General features: G+C 42.2%; 1 protein-coding gene across 1 annotated transcript in view; it reads left to right on the top strand.

Moving 5' to 3' along the window:
• Positions 1–15,283, top strand: part of LOC128448055 (collagen alpha-1(XXIV) chain) — a 76,822-nt gene that overhangs the window by 49,832 nt on the left and 11,707 nt on the right. The window contains exons 28-45 of the mRNA XM_053430581.1: positions 168–221; positions 2,328–2,381; positions 2,815–2,859; positions 3,895–3,939; positions 7,000–7,053; positions 7,640–7,693; positions 7,808–7,861; positions 8,042–8,095; positions 8,676–8,729; positions 9,084–9,191; positions 9,864–9,917; positions 10,075–10,182; positions 10,489–10,542; positions 11,414–11,467; positions 11,621–11,677; positions 12,892–12,945; positions 14,363–14,416; positions 14,852–14,905. Of these exons, the coding sequence (XP_053286556.1) occupies positions 168–221; positions 2,328–2,381; positions 2,815–2,859; positions 3,895–3,939; positions 7,000–7,053; positions 7,640–7,693; positions 7,808–7,861; positions 8,042–8,095; positions 8,676–8,729; positions 9,084–9,191; positions 9,864–9,917; positions 10,075–10,182; positions 10,489–10,542; positions 11,414–11,467; positions 11,621–11,677; positions 12,892–12,945; positions 14,363–14,416; positions 14,852–14,905 (1,065 nt within the window). The remainder of the gene's footprint in view (positions 1–167; positions 222–2,327; positions 2,382–2,814; positions 2,860–3,894; positions 3,940–6,999; positions 7,054–7,639; positions 7,694–7,807; positions 7,862–8,041; positions 8,096–8,675; positions 8,730–9,083; positions 9,192–9,863; positions 9,918–10,074; positions 10,183–10,488; positions 10,543–11,413; positions 11,468–11,620; positions 11,678–12,891; positions 12,946–14,362; positions 14,417–14,851; positions 14,906–15,283) is intronic.

The following is a 15,283-nucleotide window of genomic DNA, read 5'->3' as shown; positions in this document are numbered from 1 at the left end:
AGCCTCTGTATGAGATTCATTTGACTAGTGTTGATGTGGGTTCAGAGATGGATAGAGAGGTTTTGCTCGACATACGCTCTGTATCAAGAGTTGGTCACAGACGGGATATAAAAACCTTACCACACTTCAAATGCTCATTATTTCCCACTCTTCCTTCTTTCTCGCAGGGTCCTCAGGGGCTGAGGGGCACTCAGGGCATCGCTGGGCCGAAGGGCAGGAGGGTAAGAGCTGTCATTACCTCTGGGAACATTAGCTGCATGGGTCCATCACATGTTGTGAATTTGAACGTTTCAACTCAACGGTGACCATGAAAACGACTCAGGCCTGTGGTCGTCTGTTTAGCATCTCAGCTCCGTTCCCAAAACAAGAGAAAAAGTCAAAGTCATTAAAACACACGCGCTTCTCCTCCCACTTGGCCCGAGCTTCTTTATTGATGCATTTACAACTGTTTCACAAGCCAAATGTTGAGAGACATTATGAGTCATATGGATGAGGTGCCGTGATACTGGTGGGACACCGTGTGGCTGCAGGGAGAACGACACCCACAGGTGAGGCGGTGGAGATAGATTTATAGATTTAAGTTGTTAAAAAAGCTTCTTGACACTTAAATCTCTGCAGAGAACCATAGTGTTCCACATCAGAATAAAGAATATATAGAGGAGAACATTTAGTTTTTGTTCCTCAACACATCATCTTCAAGTGTTAAAACTCTGAGATAACAAAGTTTGTTAAACATATAAAAGTAGAATCTAATCATGTCTGTTCTAGAGGAGCTCAAATTATGTGAGGCCATGAAACACATCGGTCTTGGACCAACATGTCGGCTCATCAAATCATAATAATCATGTGCATATGCAAATTAATTTAATTGATAATTTTTATATGTTCATTTATTGTCCTTTAGTTTGAAGCAGCTCCCACTGCAGTGTAGTAGTTCCCTGTATTCTTTGCTTTACTTTCTGGGATCAGACACCCAGTCCACCCAGTCCACCCAGTCTTTTAGTGCATTAACATTAAGATTAACCATTGTCTTGTGGCTTGTCATCGACTGTTGAACTATTGACTGCATGTTACTAAGGTTTTATCCATCACAGTCAAAGGTTGTGTGCAGTTTCTCCTTTTCCGTTCTTTTTAATACTTTTTATTTTCTGTTAATTATCCCTGATCTGATGGTTTTGCTCTTTGCTTCGCTCCAGACGACCAGACTGTGCTTTTTGCCAAAGCTCTTAAGTTTCAGTTAATGCAACACTAACAAGCCGATTCAGAGCCGCTCTGCTTCTCACACTTCATCACTGGTCCTCACACGTCACTGAGTTTTATCCTCTATTCACGTGTTTTCTAATAGATGAACATTTTTCCAAGGAAAACATGTGGCAGCAATTAACACGCCGCAGCTTTGGTTGGAGTGGAACATGCTCGCAGTGCTCGTGTCTGGCTGAGTCTAATTGATCAGATGATTATTACAGGAACACTTTTTCTTACCTCTCATACAGATTTTAACCTAATTTACATTTATGTATTTATTACTTGAATATACAATTCCTATCTATTTGCTGCTTTAAGGATATAACCATATTAACTCTGAATGGTCGGGTTGAAAACATCACTTTCCATTCACATGCTCCACCTGCTGCTGCAAGAGAGGAGGAAACTATAAACCATAAAGTGTAAAGTTATATAACTTCTGTTAATGGTTATTCTGTTTGGACACAGATAACTTTTTGTTTAAATCTTTTTGGCAAACTAACCAGGCAGTAATTGTCTGTCACTGTAATTGTAATTATGTCCAGAAGCTGTTTCATTTGAACTTCTTTAATTAACTAGAATTAAGTAATTTTAAAGAGACACGCCACATTAGCCTTGGTCAACAAGATGCAGACGAGGAAGAATGAACAGAAAGATAACGCTGGGTTCTGTCTGCATGGGAGAGACTTGATGAGTGACCTGGGAGTAATGGGAGTCTGAAGCCAGAGGCCCAGACAAACCAGGGGCTGATCAGGTCAAAAGTAGAGATAGAGACGAGATGCAAACCACTGAGAGTGAAAAGGTCCTTGACGAGCAGACAGGATGAAGAAGGGAAGAGCTTCGGGTTGTGTTTACAGATCTTTATCTGTCACCTCACCTGTGACCTGATGCTACAATGAGCGCTGACATCAGTGTTGAACCCCCCATGTAGATGAAGAATAGAGTTATTACCATGATGTTGATGTTATTCCAAAGTGAAGTGTAATACAACATGCCCTCTTTAATGCTACCTGTATATTCCTGTACTGCTCAGTGTTTGTTGAGTGATGTTCAAAGGTGTCTCTTGTGTTGTTGTTGCACAGGGGCCCCTGGGTCCTGATGGTCCACTGGGAGAACCAGGAGCAGAGGGCACCAAGGTAAACAAGCCACCCCTGGAAACTACACCATGTGATATTGGATGTTATACATTTGCACAAAATGTCTTTCTGTATTTTAAAGGTTCAGTGTGTAGAAATGAGTGACATCTAGTGGTGAGGTTGCATATTGCAGCTGAATACCACTCACATGACCCTCCCCTTCCAAACCTGAGAACCTGTGGTAGTTTAGTTTGTCCAGTCTGAGCCACTGTAAAAAAAGATGGCGGGCTCCGTAAAGAGGACCCACTCCCGATGTAAATATAGAGTATTTCAATATAAAGGGAACATTCTAGGGTAAAAAAATTAACTTTATTTACTCATCGCAGAAACATTGCGTTTCTTGAATAATCCGTCCTAACTATCGGACAAGTTATTTCATTACTCGCTCTAAAAACTAAAATTAATCTAATGCCTCTTCATTTCTTCTTTACAGGGCGAACGGGGGGACATTGGACAGAAAGGACAACCAGGATTCATTGTAAGTTGTCTTCCATTTAATGCATTTCAACTTGCTTGAGGTAAACTCTGTCTCTTCCATCACACAACTGCTCATTTCACTCTAACTATTCTGTCAATGAGGAAAAGAACAAATGTTACTTTTCAGCCTGAGCTATTTTTTGGTGTAAATATATACAAAATAATTCTGGCCAAATTGCAGTTTTACTTCTCACTCTCATATCTGGACTAAGGCTTCGGGCTGTGGAGTAAATGAGAAGGCAAATTAATGCTCACCCTCATTTATCCAAAACAAAGAATAATCATTGTAATAAAAAACGTGGGTAACAAGCGCATCCTCCTTGAAACTCAGTGGAAAAGACACGACCGCATTTATTTTCAAACACGACCACAGCTTCCAGTAAATCCCTCCTGCCTCTGTAAAAAAAACCTGCTTGGCCCTTTAATCAGTTTTTATTTGCCGAGAGGAGCCTGTGTCTTCTTGTCTCTATCAGGTTTCCCCTAAATGTAAATACTTTGTGCGACTGGCAGCTTGTTGTGAGGAAACCTGAATCTGCTGAGGATGAACAAGATGAAAAACTGATGTAGCCGAGTGAAACTTCAGCTTCAGACTTAACCCAGAGGCCTTGTTTTGAATTAGTAAAGCAATGAGGACATTGAAACTGAGCACAGACATGGAGGCAAACAGCGGATTGGGCAAGAGGAGGGGATTTCTGCCGAACTCGGATTCAAACTTCTTACTTTGAGGCAACACAGCAAATAAAACAGCTTTTTTTAGCACTCACAACAAATTGATTATAGACATGACACATAGCTGCAAAGAGCAAAGCAATTAATAGCAAATGTTTCTCCTAAAAGTCCCCATTTTTATCAAAAACATTCGTAGACACTCATTCAAAGGCTTCCAGCCACATTAGCAAACACATTCAGTATGTTTTAATCAGAGGGAAATTCTCATTGTAAAACCCAGAATACAAATCATCAGAGGATTTGTGTGATGGAGTCGAGGTGCTGGTTGAATTGGGTGTTAATATATATTGATTTTCTTTTTTCAAAGGGAAAGGCCGGCGGTCCAGGAGAGAGAGGCCCAGCCGGAAAAATTGTGAGTAAAGTCTCTAATCAGAAGAATCTCTTTAACGAGACACATCACTGTGACCACAGCCGACAACACAGGCTCGTAAAACACCTCCACATCCTCCTCCACCTGTAATATATATAATTATGACTCGGAGACACTCGGGAGGAAGTCGTTGTGTAGACAAGATGCAGTGACGCACGACGCTGGTGCTCATCAAAACACAACCTGACGCAGCAGAGGTGTGCGGTTGTGAGGTTTACTTCCAGTGTATCAGAATCACTTTGTTAAGATGAACACAACCAGGTTTTTTGGGGGGTTGTGGTGAACCATGTTGGGTCTTGGTGGACCAAAGCTCCCCATGTGATTCCAGCTCGAGCTTTAATCTGCCATTATATCTTATGTCCAGCTGAATGTTTGCTAAGATGTGCTTTTTAAAATAACTATAAATATTAGAGCTATATACTGCATATTTGAGTCTGACACGGCTGTTACAAGAGAGCAGGATGTTGTGTGTTCTAAAAATACACTTGTCAGTGCTCCCTGGTGGACAAATGATGTAAAGGTGAAACTATTTCCCCCTTTACCTCATTTCTGTTTTATTATATCTTTTATATTACTTCTCGTCTCCAGCATCCATATACGTAACCAGCTATTAAAAATCGATCGTATCTGCCAGCTCGTCTATTTCCGTCAGACTTGCGCAGCCCCTGAGGAGAAATGATCTCCTGTTAACAACTACGTCAACACAAGTGCCCCAGAATCAGCACTGAATCCATGTATCCACCATTAAACCATCAAGAAAAAATGGCAGTTTGAGCTTTTGACGGCCTGTTAGAGGATATAATAACATGGACAGATGGTAGAAACATGCAAACAGCCGATGGAAAGCAGACTGAGAGGCAGATGGGCTGTTTTATAGTCGAGAGATGATCCAAACTGTTTTAATATCCACGGCTTGTTTTTTTATTGTGCAGCTTGTTTTAGATTAATCTACGATGACCACGAGTTTGAAGAAAAGCTCCATCAGCCGCACGTTGAAGCACTTGTTTGGTTCGTGGGATTTTCCCTCTGATAAAATGTCTCTTTCTCTAATCATGTTTTGGCCGAACATGGGACAGGATTGTTTGTAATTACAATGAACAGACACACAAACGCACACACAGACACACACAGACACGTGCAGGCCTGTGCTTTTCACTGTCCTGTGCAGCCGTCGGTCACACCCACACACGTACAGGACACTCGTGCACACACTGCGTACTTCACTAGTTGTAACAATAATAATAACACACTTTATTTGTACAGTAGTTTCATACATGAAATGAAGCTCAAGGTGATTACACACAATATAGATAAAATCATTTCAATAGGAATAAAATCATTTAAAAATGTAATTCATATAAAAGAACAGATTTTAAATATCATGAGAACATGACACTTAAAAGGAAAAGTAATATATTTTATAAAAAAAAAAAAGAAGCATAAGATCTTGTTAGAGGCTGAAGTAAGAGAAATGTTTTTAGTTTTATTTGAGTAAATCAGCCTCGATACTTTCAACAGCTAAACAATTATTAAAATATATTAAAATATTAAAATATCATGAGAACATGACACTTAAAAGTAAAAGTAATATATTTTATTAAAAAAAAAAAGAAGTGACAGATCTAGTTAGAGGCTGAAGTAAAGAGAAATGTTTTTAGTTTTATTTTAGTAAATCAGCCTTGATACTTTCAACAGTTAAACAATTATTTAATGTTATCAACCTCACTGCTGTGACATGAAGGAAGTGATGTTTGGCTGCTGAGTCTAAGTTTACTTTTTCCACTGTTACACATCGTTCTGCGGTTGTGTCAGAATCACGTCGGTATGTGTGATGTCAGAGCTTGTTCAGCTCACTGCTGAAGGCATGTTTACAATCAATCAATCAGATATGTTTTATTTTTATGTCCCATATTCATAAATCACAATTAGTCTCATAGATCTAAAGTAAAACCAACAAACAAAAACCTATTAACAGGGGAACGAGAGCCACACGTGAAGGATCCTTCTCTCCCAGGACGGAACTGAACACGTCAGCAGAGGACAGAGGTCCTGAGAGACACCAATCACAAGTGGACAGGGTTCAGTTAGTCCGTTCACACCTGGTATTCAACTGCATCCTGAATGTGTCTCCTGTGACCCCATGTGATCAGTTCTCACTTCCCTGCTCTACATGCAACAACAACCTGAGTCTCATTGTGTTAGAGAAGAACAAATTGTGTTTTTAACCAGTCGGATTTCAAATATGTGTTTGAGTGAGTAGAGCAGGAGGGGGTGAATTAATGAATGAACTGTGCACAGGTGAAGAAAGATTTTATCATTTGGGAAAGAATGTCACTAACTATGTGGTAGTCAGTGTTGATATTGGGACAAAAATATCAACATATGGACACAGAGGAAGAAGAATTTAGCTTCATTCGTGGCCCAGAATGCATTGGGGCTCGCACGGCGTGAAGAAGGTGTCCACATGTGTCCCAGACTTCATCTAAAGGGGATCTTGTATCAGGACCCATTGAGGACGTGCATTCAGACACGTGCTCAGAGCAGAGGCCGGATGTAAATATCGTCTTTAATGTCCACAAAGCTTCCAGAGGAAATAGATACTTCCTTTCACAAATGCTTTTGTGAATAGAGGCAAACATATTAGAGCGTTAACTTAATAATGAGCTATGTTCTATTATTGTCTAAACCCATTTATTCTTCATCCAACTTTTCAGTGCTCGGAGCAACCAGGGATCTCTTACACACAAAATAATGTGTCCTCCGTCAGTGTGTCGGATTAAAATCTTTCTCAAAGTTGTGTGTCTTGTTTGAACTTGGCAGCTCAATCAAGCTTTGATCTACAACAAAGAGATGTGACATCACATGAGAATCCGTTTGTGTTGCTTCAAAGAGTTTTCCGTGTTGTGCTTGAAGGCAACACTGAAATGTCCTTCGTCATGTTCGTGGTTTCGTCTGTGATGTTAATGATAATGATGATGATGACGAGAGGATGACCTCGGTCAAAGCCAGGTTTTCTCACGCTTGTTTGTGTTTGATTTCCAGGGTAAAGAAGGAATTCCAGGCAGCAGCGGGGAGAGGGGACCACACGGGGAACCAGTAAGTGCTCTTGTCTCATCACTGGTGCGTTGATGCGGTTGTTTCAGGAATCGAACCCACACTCTCTGTGGAAACCCGACTGGAATCTGTAATGACTGTGAGATCATCTTCCACAGACTTTTTTCTTTCAAACGAATCATGTTCAGAATTATTTCCCGAACAGAAGAGTGTTTGATTTGTCACCGGCGTTTTATTTAAAGTCATCACACCTCGCGCCTCCCTTCTTGGATTAGTCTCCACGTTCTTGATTTTCCTGGAAATACGCCGACCCCCTCGGGGACTTCAAGAATGTCAGAGAATCAGATACAAATATTTATTGGGGTAAGAAGTTTCAGTAACGCTCGGGGCGTTGTTTATGTTACGGGTCTCGTCTTGCTCTTGGATGGATTTCAGTTTTACTCCAGTCCTTCTCAGTTTTCAGAGATTTAAACCGTAAATGTGTTTGTTTTACCATCATGTGCCAGAGTTGTGTATTATGTCTGTTCTGGCGTTTTATTTCCTGGTTTACTGTACACACTAAATTCCATAATGATATTACTGTATAAATAAACTGGAGTCCTAAAGGCATCATGTGATTATCTCGCAGGGACCCAAAGGACCTGCTGGAGAAGCTGGACCCGATGGAGAGCCAGGCCCTGGGGTATATTTATTTTAATAATCAGAACAGTTTATTGATTCTTTATTAAATAGGTTTGATGTTTACCTATTACATCTTTTATATATGTCTATTTTTTCCTCTGTTACGTCTTTGTAGGGTGGGCCAGGTGCAGAGGGGGAACCAGGTGCCATCGGAGAGCCGGGTTCAAAGGTCAGCACAACTTTCCCCCCGCACACCTGAATCTCAGAAAATATCTATCGTGTGTAAAGATCAATTTGTACTTGACACACCTGTAACCTTGAGGGAACGAGCAGCTAATTGTGAGTTCTAACAAGTAAATAGTGCAGAGGTGTTGACCTCCATGTTTGTTTGTGTGTTGTGTCCCTTCAGGGTGATGCTGGGCCTCCAGGAGCTGAAGGGGAGCAGGGACAGGAGGGGACACGAGTGAGTGCCTGCAAACAAACCACTAATCCCTTCCTTCCTTGTGTTTGGGTGAATCCGACCCGATTGTATATGAACTCGCTCTCATTCTGAGGAGGACGTGTGATCCCCCCGGTCTGCAGAGAGCAGAGCGGAGGAATTGTTTTTGTCTGGTCAACAATTGTCTATCACATCAGAAACGCTGTGTGTTTTATACCCACACCAAAGGAGAGTGTTTTCCTGGTTGGCCTGAAATTGCAGGTGTAACACAACATACCTGACTAGTTAGACACAGCTCAGCCTGGTGTTAAATTACACGAGCTGAACTGATGAGCTGGAAAATTAGGTAAATTGTGCACTTTATGCATCATTAACGGTTTCTAATATACTTTTAACAACCACACTGATGATTTGGATTAATTGACACACACGGTAATCTGAATAGTTTATATCTCTATGATCTATAAGGATGCAGAGCTAATTTCGTCGTGGAGAAAGATTCAAGTAAAAACACAAACTCATTTGTTATCACACAGAAAATACCACTTTTACAATTCTCCTTGAGCCGACCTTGATGAAGGATATGTTGTTGTTGTGTTTGTAGGGTTCCCCTGGTCCCCCGGGTGAAGACGGGCCACAAGGGAAAGATGGACACAAGGTAAACGTAACAAGCTCTTGTTTATATTGACGTAACTTCACGTCTGTCTCATTAAATCGAGCATGAAATGATCCACATGTTTGTTTTAATGGGAGTTCTCCATATGAAAAGAATTACACTAACTTTTCAGTAGATGGTCTTTAATAGGGCATAGTGAATAGTTCAGTCTTAAAAAAGTAAAAGGAGCATACACTGCATATTATCACAATAAATAGGATGTAGAATCTAATCTAATAAAGGAAATCAAAACAAAGCACGTCCTCAGGTTGTCTGAATTATGGACCTGTCTCTGTTAGCTCTGTATCTCAGCTGAACTGTCTCTCACTCCGTCTCACTTTCTGTCTCTGTCATCAGGGGGAGCCTGGTGAGCGAGGGCCACTCGGAGAGCCAGGTGACAAAGGGATAGAAGGAGACCCTGGGCCCCCGGGACCAACTGGAGGGCCTGGAAAACAAGGCTTTCGAGTACGTTTATGAATGACTCACGTTTTCTTGTGGAGGACGAGGATAAATTACTGCTTGTTGTGATTTTGTCATTGACTCAACACGTATTCACAGTTTAAATTGAAACCAGAGCTCATTAATTATCATTACTTGCAGAACCTTAAATGCCTGCAACTGACGGAGCGGATTACTGAAATACAAACTCTTAACCAGTTAATGCCCTTGTATCCCAGTAGGGGTCAGCCTTCTCTTCAACAAAGACTTCAACCACAGTAAAAGTTACTGTTGTAGATAGTGAATTTTTTTTAGCAGCGAGTGATAAGTGCCTGTAAAAGTCTGATCTAAGAGCTTGTTTGTTTTGAGAGGCAGATCCAGATCTAGTCGTGGGTGTTGAGAGGCAGGAAGCCCTCTGGTGTCGGGAGGGGGGGGGCTTCTGGGCACACATACAAAGCTCTGTGGGAGAGAAAGCAGCATTTCTCAGTTTATATAAGTACAGGCTGACAAACATGGTTAAACTTAAAATATTGTTGTCTCTACATTTGAAATCTGCTGGATCAAGCAGGTAAAGTTCATTTATGCTCACAAAGCTGAGGCACTGATTGGAGATCTTTACAGATGCACATCAATCAATGCCACTGGATTCAAGATAGATTTCTTATGTTTGGTAAATATGAAGTTGATCTCCTGTTACAGGGGCCTGAAGGGAAACTGGGGTCACCAGGGAACAGAGGACGACATGGGAAGAAGGTAAAGAACTTATTCAACACCTCTTTTCAACACAGTATGTTTCTCTTACAGGGAAACAGTGGGAAGCACTGGAATCACTGGTCCAAGAACCACTGAGTCACCGTGTTTCAGCTGCATGACTTATCACTCAGGTCAAATTTCTAACGTGTCTCTGCAGGGAGAGAAAGGTCCTCCGGGTCTTGTCGGCGAGTTCGGCGCACGGGGAGACATCGGCCAGCCGGGCGAGCCGGGGCTGAAAGGTGCCAGAGGAACCCGAGGAACACCAGTTAGTTCCCCTTCTTCCTCCCAACCAGTCTCAAACTTTAATACACAGAGAAGTGGTTGTCTTAATACTAAATACATCAAATCTACACGTGTCTTTATGAGAAGAGTTTGACAGCAAAGTATCACATGCTCGTCTTTGCTCCAGGCCTGAGACACAGAACAAGAAAAGACAGGAAAGGCCTTTATTGTTTTTCTTCTTTCCAGAGTCTCAGCAGAACCAGTACGACCATGTTGTGATAGGTTGTGAAAACAAATCCTCACCGATCCACAGTCTTTACTTTATCTTCACTTTCTGCTTCACTTCCAGGGTCAGCTGGGGGTCATGGGGATAGAGGGTCAACCGGGACTGACAGGATACACAGTGAGTTTTATCTGTTTGTTTTATAACAACTGTACACCTCCATATATACTTTACCAATAAAAGACATATTCACCTGTTTATGATCAGAAGACGTCTTCATCCAGGAGAGTTCAGCCTCATGCTGCTCTGCTTCAATCACTGTGGGGCTGTAGAAAGTCAAAGTCAAGAACACGGCTTCAAGGAAAATGAGCTGTTCTTCCATTATCCATAAAATCCTGATTCTACCTTGAGGAATAAAAGACTGAATCATTACAGATCTCATCTCCTCATAGTTTTGGTAATTCCACTCTCCTCCTCCCCTAGTAACTTTGTGGCGTAAGCACGACATGTCCCGCAGACATCCTGAGTCTGAGTCTGGCGGAGGGCATTGAACTGCATCCCTTCCATTCCTTTATTTCCCATTACATGTCACTGTTAATTATTCCAAGACAACAAAAATAACAGGAGGGGAAACCTCTTTTAAAAACTAGCATACAAATACAGGAGATGGAATTATACACAGGCTCGAGTCTACAGGCAAATTTTTCCAGGCAGCTCCACTCTCTGGTCGGTGCCAGCAGACACTGGGTTTAGGTTGCGTAACTTACACAGGGCACCTCGAGTTCATTTTTGCCAGTTTGTGTGTATGCGCTGTACAAAGGCTTCTTCAAACCTGACTCTGGTGGCTGAGTGATTTCTGAGTCGGTGCCAGAACCGAGATGCTGGAGTGACAGAAAGAGAGAGCGTCTCTAAAAGGAATTGTGTTTATATATCAGCCGCTCTGATTAATATGCTGACAGCCGTCACAGAGGAGCTCCTCTGAGGAAACATGCTGTAGCCGGTACAAGTATGGCGGCTTCTTCAGGTTCAGTAACAAGCTTTCTCTTTGTAGGGTCACCTTGGCAAGACCGGGCCCATTGGACCACCGGGGCCTAAAGGGGAAAAGGTAAAACGACACCTGAGCAACTGTTCAAAGTTGAATTATTCAAGTACTTTGATTTGGTGTGTTAATGCAAAGTGCGTCTATGCGCCACCTGGTTGCAAAGCTCTTGTCTGCGTGTGTGCACGTGTGATTGTGTGTTTGTTTGCTGCATTCCAGGGCTACCCAGGCGAGGACAATAAGATTCCAGGACCGCCCGGGCCCTTAGGTGAACCAGTAGGTCTTGCTTTCCTTTAAACTCTCCTTTCTGCTGCCTAACACGTTCTGCTCTGTTCAAGTCCAAGCTGTAAATACCGGATTGACACTTGGAGTAAAAGTTAATCCACGACAAATTAGCCGGGTTCAGTCTTTTTGGCCGGCACAGTAATCACTATCAACCCTTATTCTCAACCTGTGTGGCTTTTATGGAAATTATTTAACATGTTGTGGTAAAACTGTGGTAAAAAAAGGAAGGTTTGTGTTTTTAAACTTTCCCTTAAGATAAAAATAGATGTGTCATCATAACAGAAAGGTTTTGTGACTCTAATGAGCTGTTTTCTGGTATGAGCTCTTGAAACTCTCTGGAAAACTGGGAACAGAGATTTCCTTTAGAACATGAAGAACACAGCAGGGGTCCAGCTCCTCTTTACAACCTTAATGTGATAGAAATGTTATCAACACGCCCACAACTTTTTCTTGCTTAATTCTCACATGGGCTCACTCTGATGTTTTCAAGACACTTTACAAGAGGCCTGGCAGGAGAAGGTCCCAAAAATGTCGGGAGCAACTGACTCTAGACATTTGCAATCTCGCACACACATCACATACACACGTCTGAAAATAAATCGACTGTGAATTCATACAAAACATTTCCGCGGGACCACTGAGGCCTTTTATTCACCTCACGTTACCCCCAGGATTCTGCCCATTCAAGAGCCTCTGAGAAAACAAATTGATTCCTTGACTAATATCACAAGAGGCTCAGTTCATATCAAAGAGGCTCAACAGCTTTGCAGACAACACCCTGACTTCTCTCCACGTTGACTGGTTTCCCAGCACTGGTCACTGACACAGGCCAACAAAGCATGAAGGAATCACATCTGCTGCATGTCCACACACGTCTAGATAGCGACCTTCCATATGAGTAGTATTGGATTATCAAGTTGGCACCGCACACAGCAGCAGCAACACAATGGCCGCCTCTGTCTCGCCGCAGCCGCCGACCACGATCGGGCTGAGAAGTAAAGTTCAAGGTGAAATTACGTCTTTTCACTTTATCCCAGGAAATATCCAGACTCGTAGGTCACGTCTGTACGTTTCGTGTGTGTTCGCCCGAGACGTGACTCTAACTCCTAAGTAGCCGCCCGGGCTCAATTCAGACTTTGTGGGTGTACATTACGGCATGCGCTTACAGTGAGTGTGTTCATATGTGTGCATTTGTGTCTTCTCAGGGGCCTCCAGGAGAACGAGGAGAGCGCGGAGAGCCGGGCGATGAAGGGTATCAGGTAGACAAAAGCCATTAGATCAACACCACAACATACCACGCAGTCACGAGTCAGGGCGCTTGTGTGTTTGATTGTTGTTCGCACTCTTCTGGTGCTCGACCGAAACACGGATCTGCTCAGATAAGGACGGACCACACACGGTGGAGAGGAGTAGAAACATTCCCAGAATGAGGCTGCGTAAATCTGCTGGTTTTGTCACTTCATGCCTGACGGGCTACGGGAGTCTTTACTTTTAGAAATTACACACACACACACACACACACACACACACACACACACACACACTCACACACACACACTCACACACACAGGGGTGTTCTGATAAAGTTTTTTAGCCCTGATTTTTAGTTGGAGTCCTTTTATAGATTGTAGCTATGAGTCCTATCGGATGTCAAATAAGATAAATAATCTTACACAACTATTTTATTTAAGCTTCTTGATCAGAATACTGAAGTTCGTTCTTCAAAAGTATAAAGTTTATAATTTGTGGATATGATATGACAGAAAGTTGGGAGATGCCACCGCCGACAGTGACAAAAATGTCTCACTCTGTATTTTTGGGGACTGAGAAAACCCTGGTGGTTCTTCTCCCATAAACTGTCTTTGACGTGCGCTGACACCTTCGTGCACAGACACACAAACTGGACAGCGGTTAAGTTTAATCTGCGACGGCTGATGTGGAGTACAACATCAGCCGTCACTTTGCCACGAAGCATGCTAACTATGCTAGCAAGCAGTCAACGCAAGAACGGGCGGCTACGGCTCAGAGGTTGCCGGCTAATTTACAGACTCAGCAAAAAAAAAATTGCCGACAAACTGCGATTCAAGAGTCAACTACCAAGTCAAGTTTTTTGGTGGCATTCGAAATAGCAAAGGCTAGCAAGCCTTTCTCCGGCAACGTTTGTTATTTTAACAACAGGATAAAGTGAGAAGCTGCAGCTGAAGGTTTTTTCTCCATTGATTAGCTAATGATTATTGTCATTGGAGCAGAGTGAACCTGCGTATCCGTCCAATCTCTGACTCTGACCTCGATCGCCTGCTACTGAAGCCAAATAATGTTTCACTGTCTCGTTCGCTGATTTCCACTGAAATGATTGACGGGTGTGAACACCTCCGTTATATGAAGTCGTTCCAAACCTGTCTGCTCCGTGCATTCAGACTCAGGATGTGACGGGTCCAGCAGATTGTGTAAGAGCGTCCTCTGGCTCGCTCCAGGTTCGGCCAGAGGTTCAGTTGATATGAACGGATTTTTGACAACTTTGGGAAAACATTTCTCAACTTTTTTGTTGATGCTGAATTTCACAATATGTGTTATTGGGACTGTATGCTCCTGAATACGTTTTAAATCTGCACACATCTTTTTTTATATTGCAAATATGATGTAGAGCCCTGATTATATATTTAAATTGTGTTCCAGGGCCATACTGGTACGTTTGGATCTCGTGGGGCGGTTGGACCACCAGGCCCACCGGTAAGCCAGAGAATATCTGTTGTCTGTAGTACAGCCGCTAAAGTACATATAGTCTTTTTCCAAGTACTTTTACTGTCATACCACTGTACCAGTAGTTTTGTTCTATAAACACTGATGTAAAAAGATTGGAAATGGTGGAAAAGGCTAAACTGTGTCATGTTCTGGGTCCTGAACAATAGGAGGCCAAATATGTAAATATATTTGAGCACAAGTATAGAGAAAATTGTAATTTACATCATAAAGCTTGAAGTAGAGCGTTAACTTGTATCCAGCCCCAGTTACATTCATGTTGTTTTGTCGGAAACAATTCAAATGACAATATCTCCAGAGCACATCCTGCTAACAAAGTGTGTATCCAGGTAGCATCTTGGTGTTATTGTGTTGTTTGTGACTGTGTGTGTGTGTGTGTTTGTATTTTTCTCTTCTTGCTTTAAGGGATCACCAGGCGTTCCTGGAGAACTGGGTCCAAAGGGAGAGATAGGACGTGAGGTAAGTTGCTGAAAATCACCTTAATGGGCGAATTAGAGGGTAAAGGGTTAATCCTGTCACACATGTGCTGAGAAGAAGAAACTTTGTGTCCGGTTCGTTTGTGTAACGATGAAGAGAAATTAGAAAACTTCTTAAAAGAAAAACAGGCTGTGAAAGTTTAGAAAGCAACTGCAGAAAAACATGTTTTGATGTTTTCGTGGCCACAATTCCACTCGTCTATGTTTATCCCATCGGTGTTTATTAAAGAGTCTTTGCTTTTGTTCTTCTATGGCTTTGAATCCTGAACAATCAGAGCTGCTGGCATCAGAGCAGACGTATTTTTGGGCAAAACAAACTTTTCCCGAACAGACAGCTTTTGCTTTCATAGCAGTCGTGTTG

Source organism: Pleuronectes platessa, chromosome 9 (genome assembly GCF_947347685.1).
Source record: "Pleuronectes platessa chromosome 9, fPlePla1.1, whole genome shotgun sequence".
Lineage (NCBI taxonomy): Eukaryota > Metazoa > Chordata > Actinopteri > Pleuronectiformes > Pleuronectidae > Pleuronectes > Pleuronectes platessa.
The sequence above is the reverse complement of the archived record's forward strand: the minus strand, read 5'-3'. Positions and strand labels throughout refer to the sequence as shown.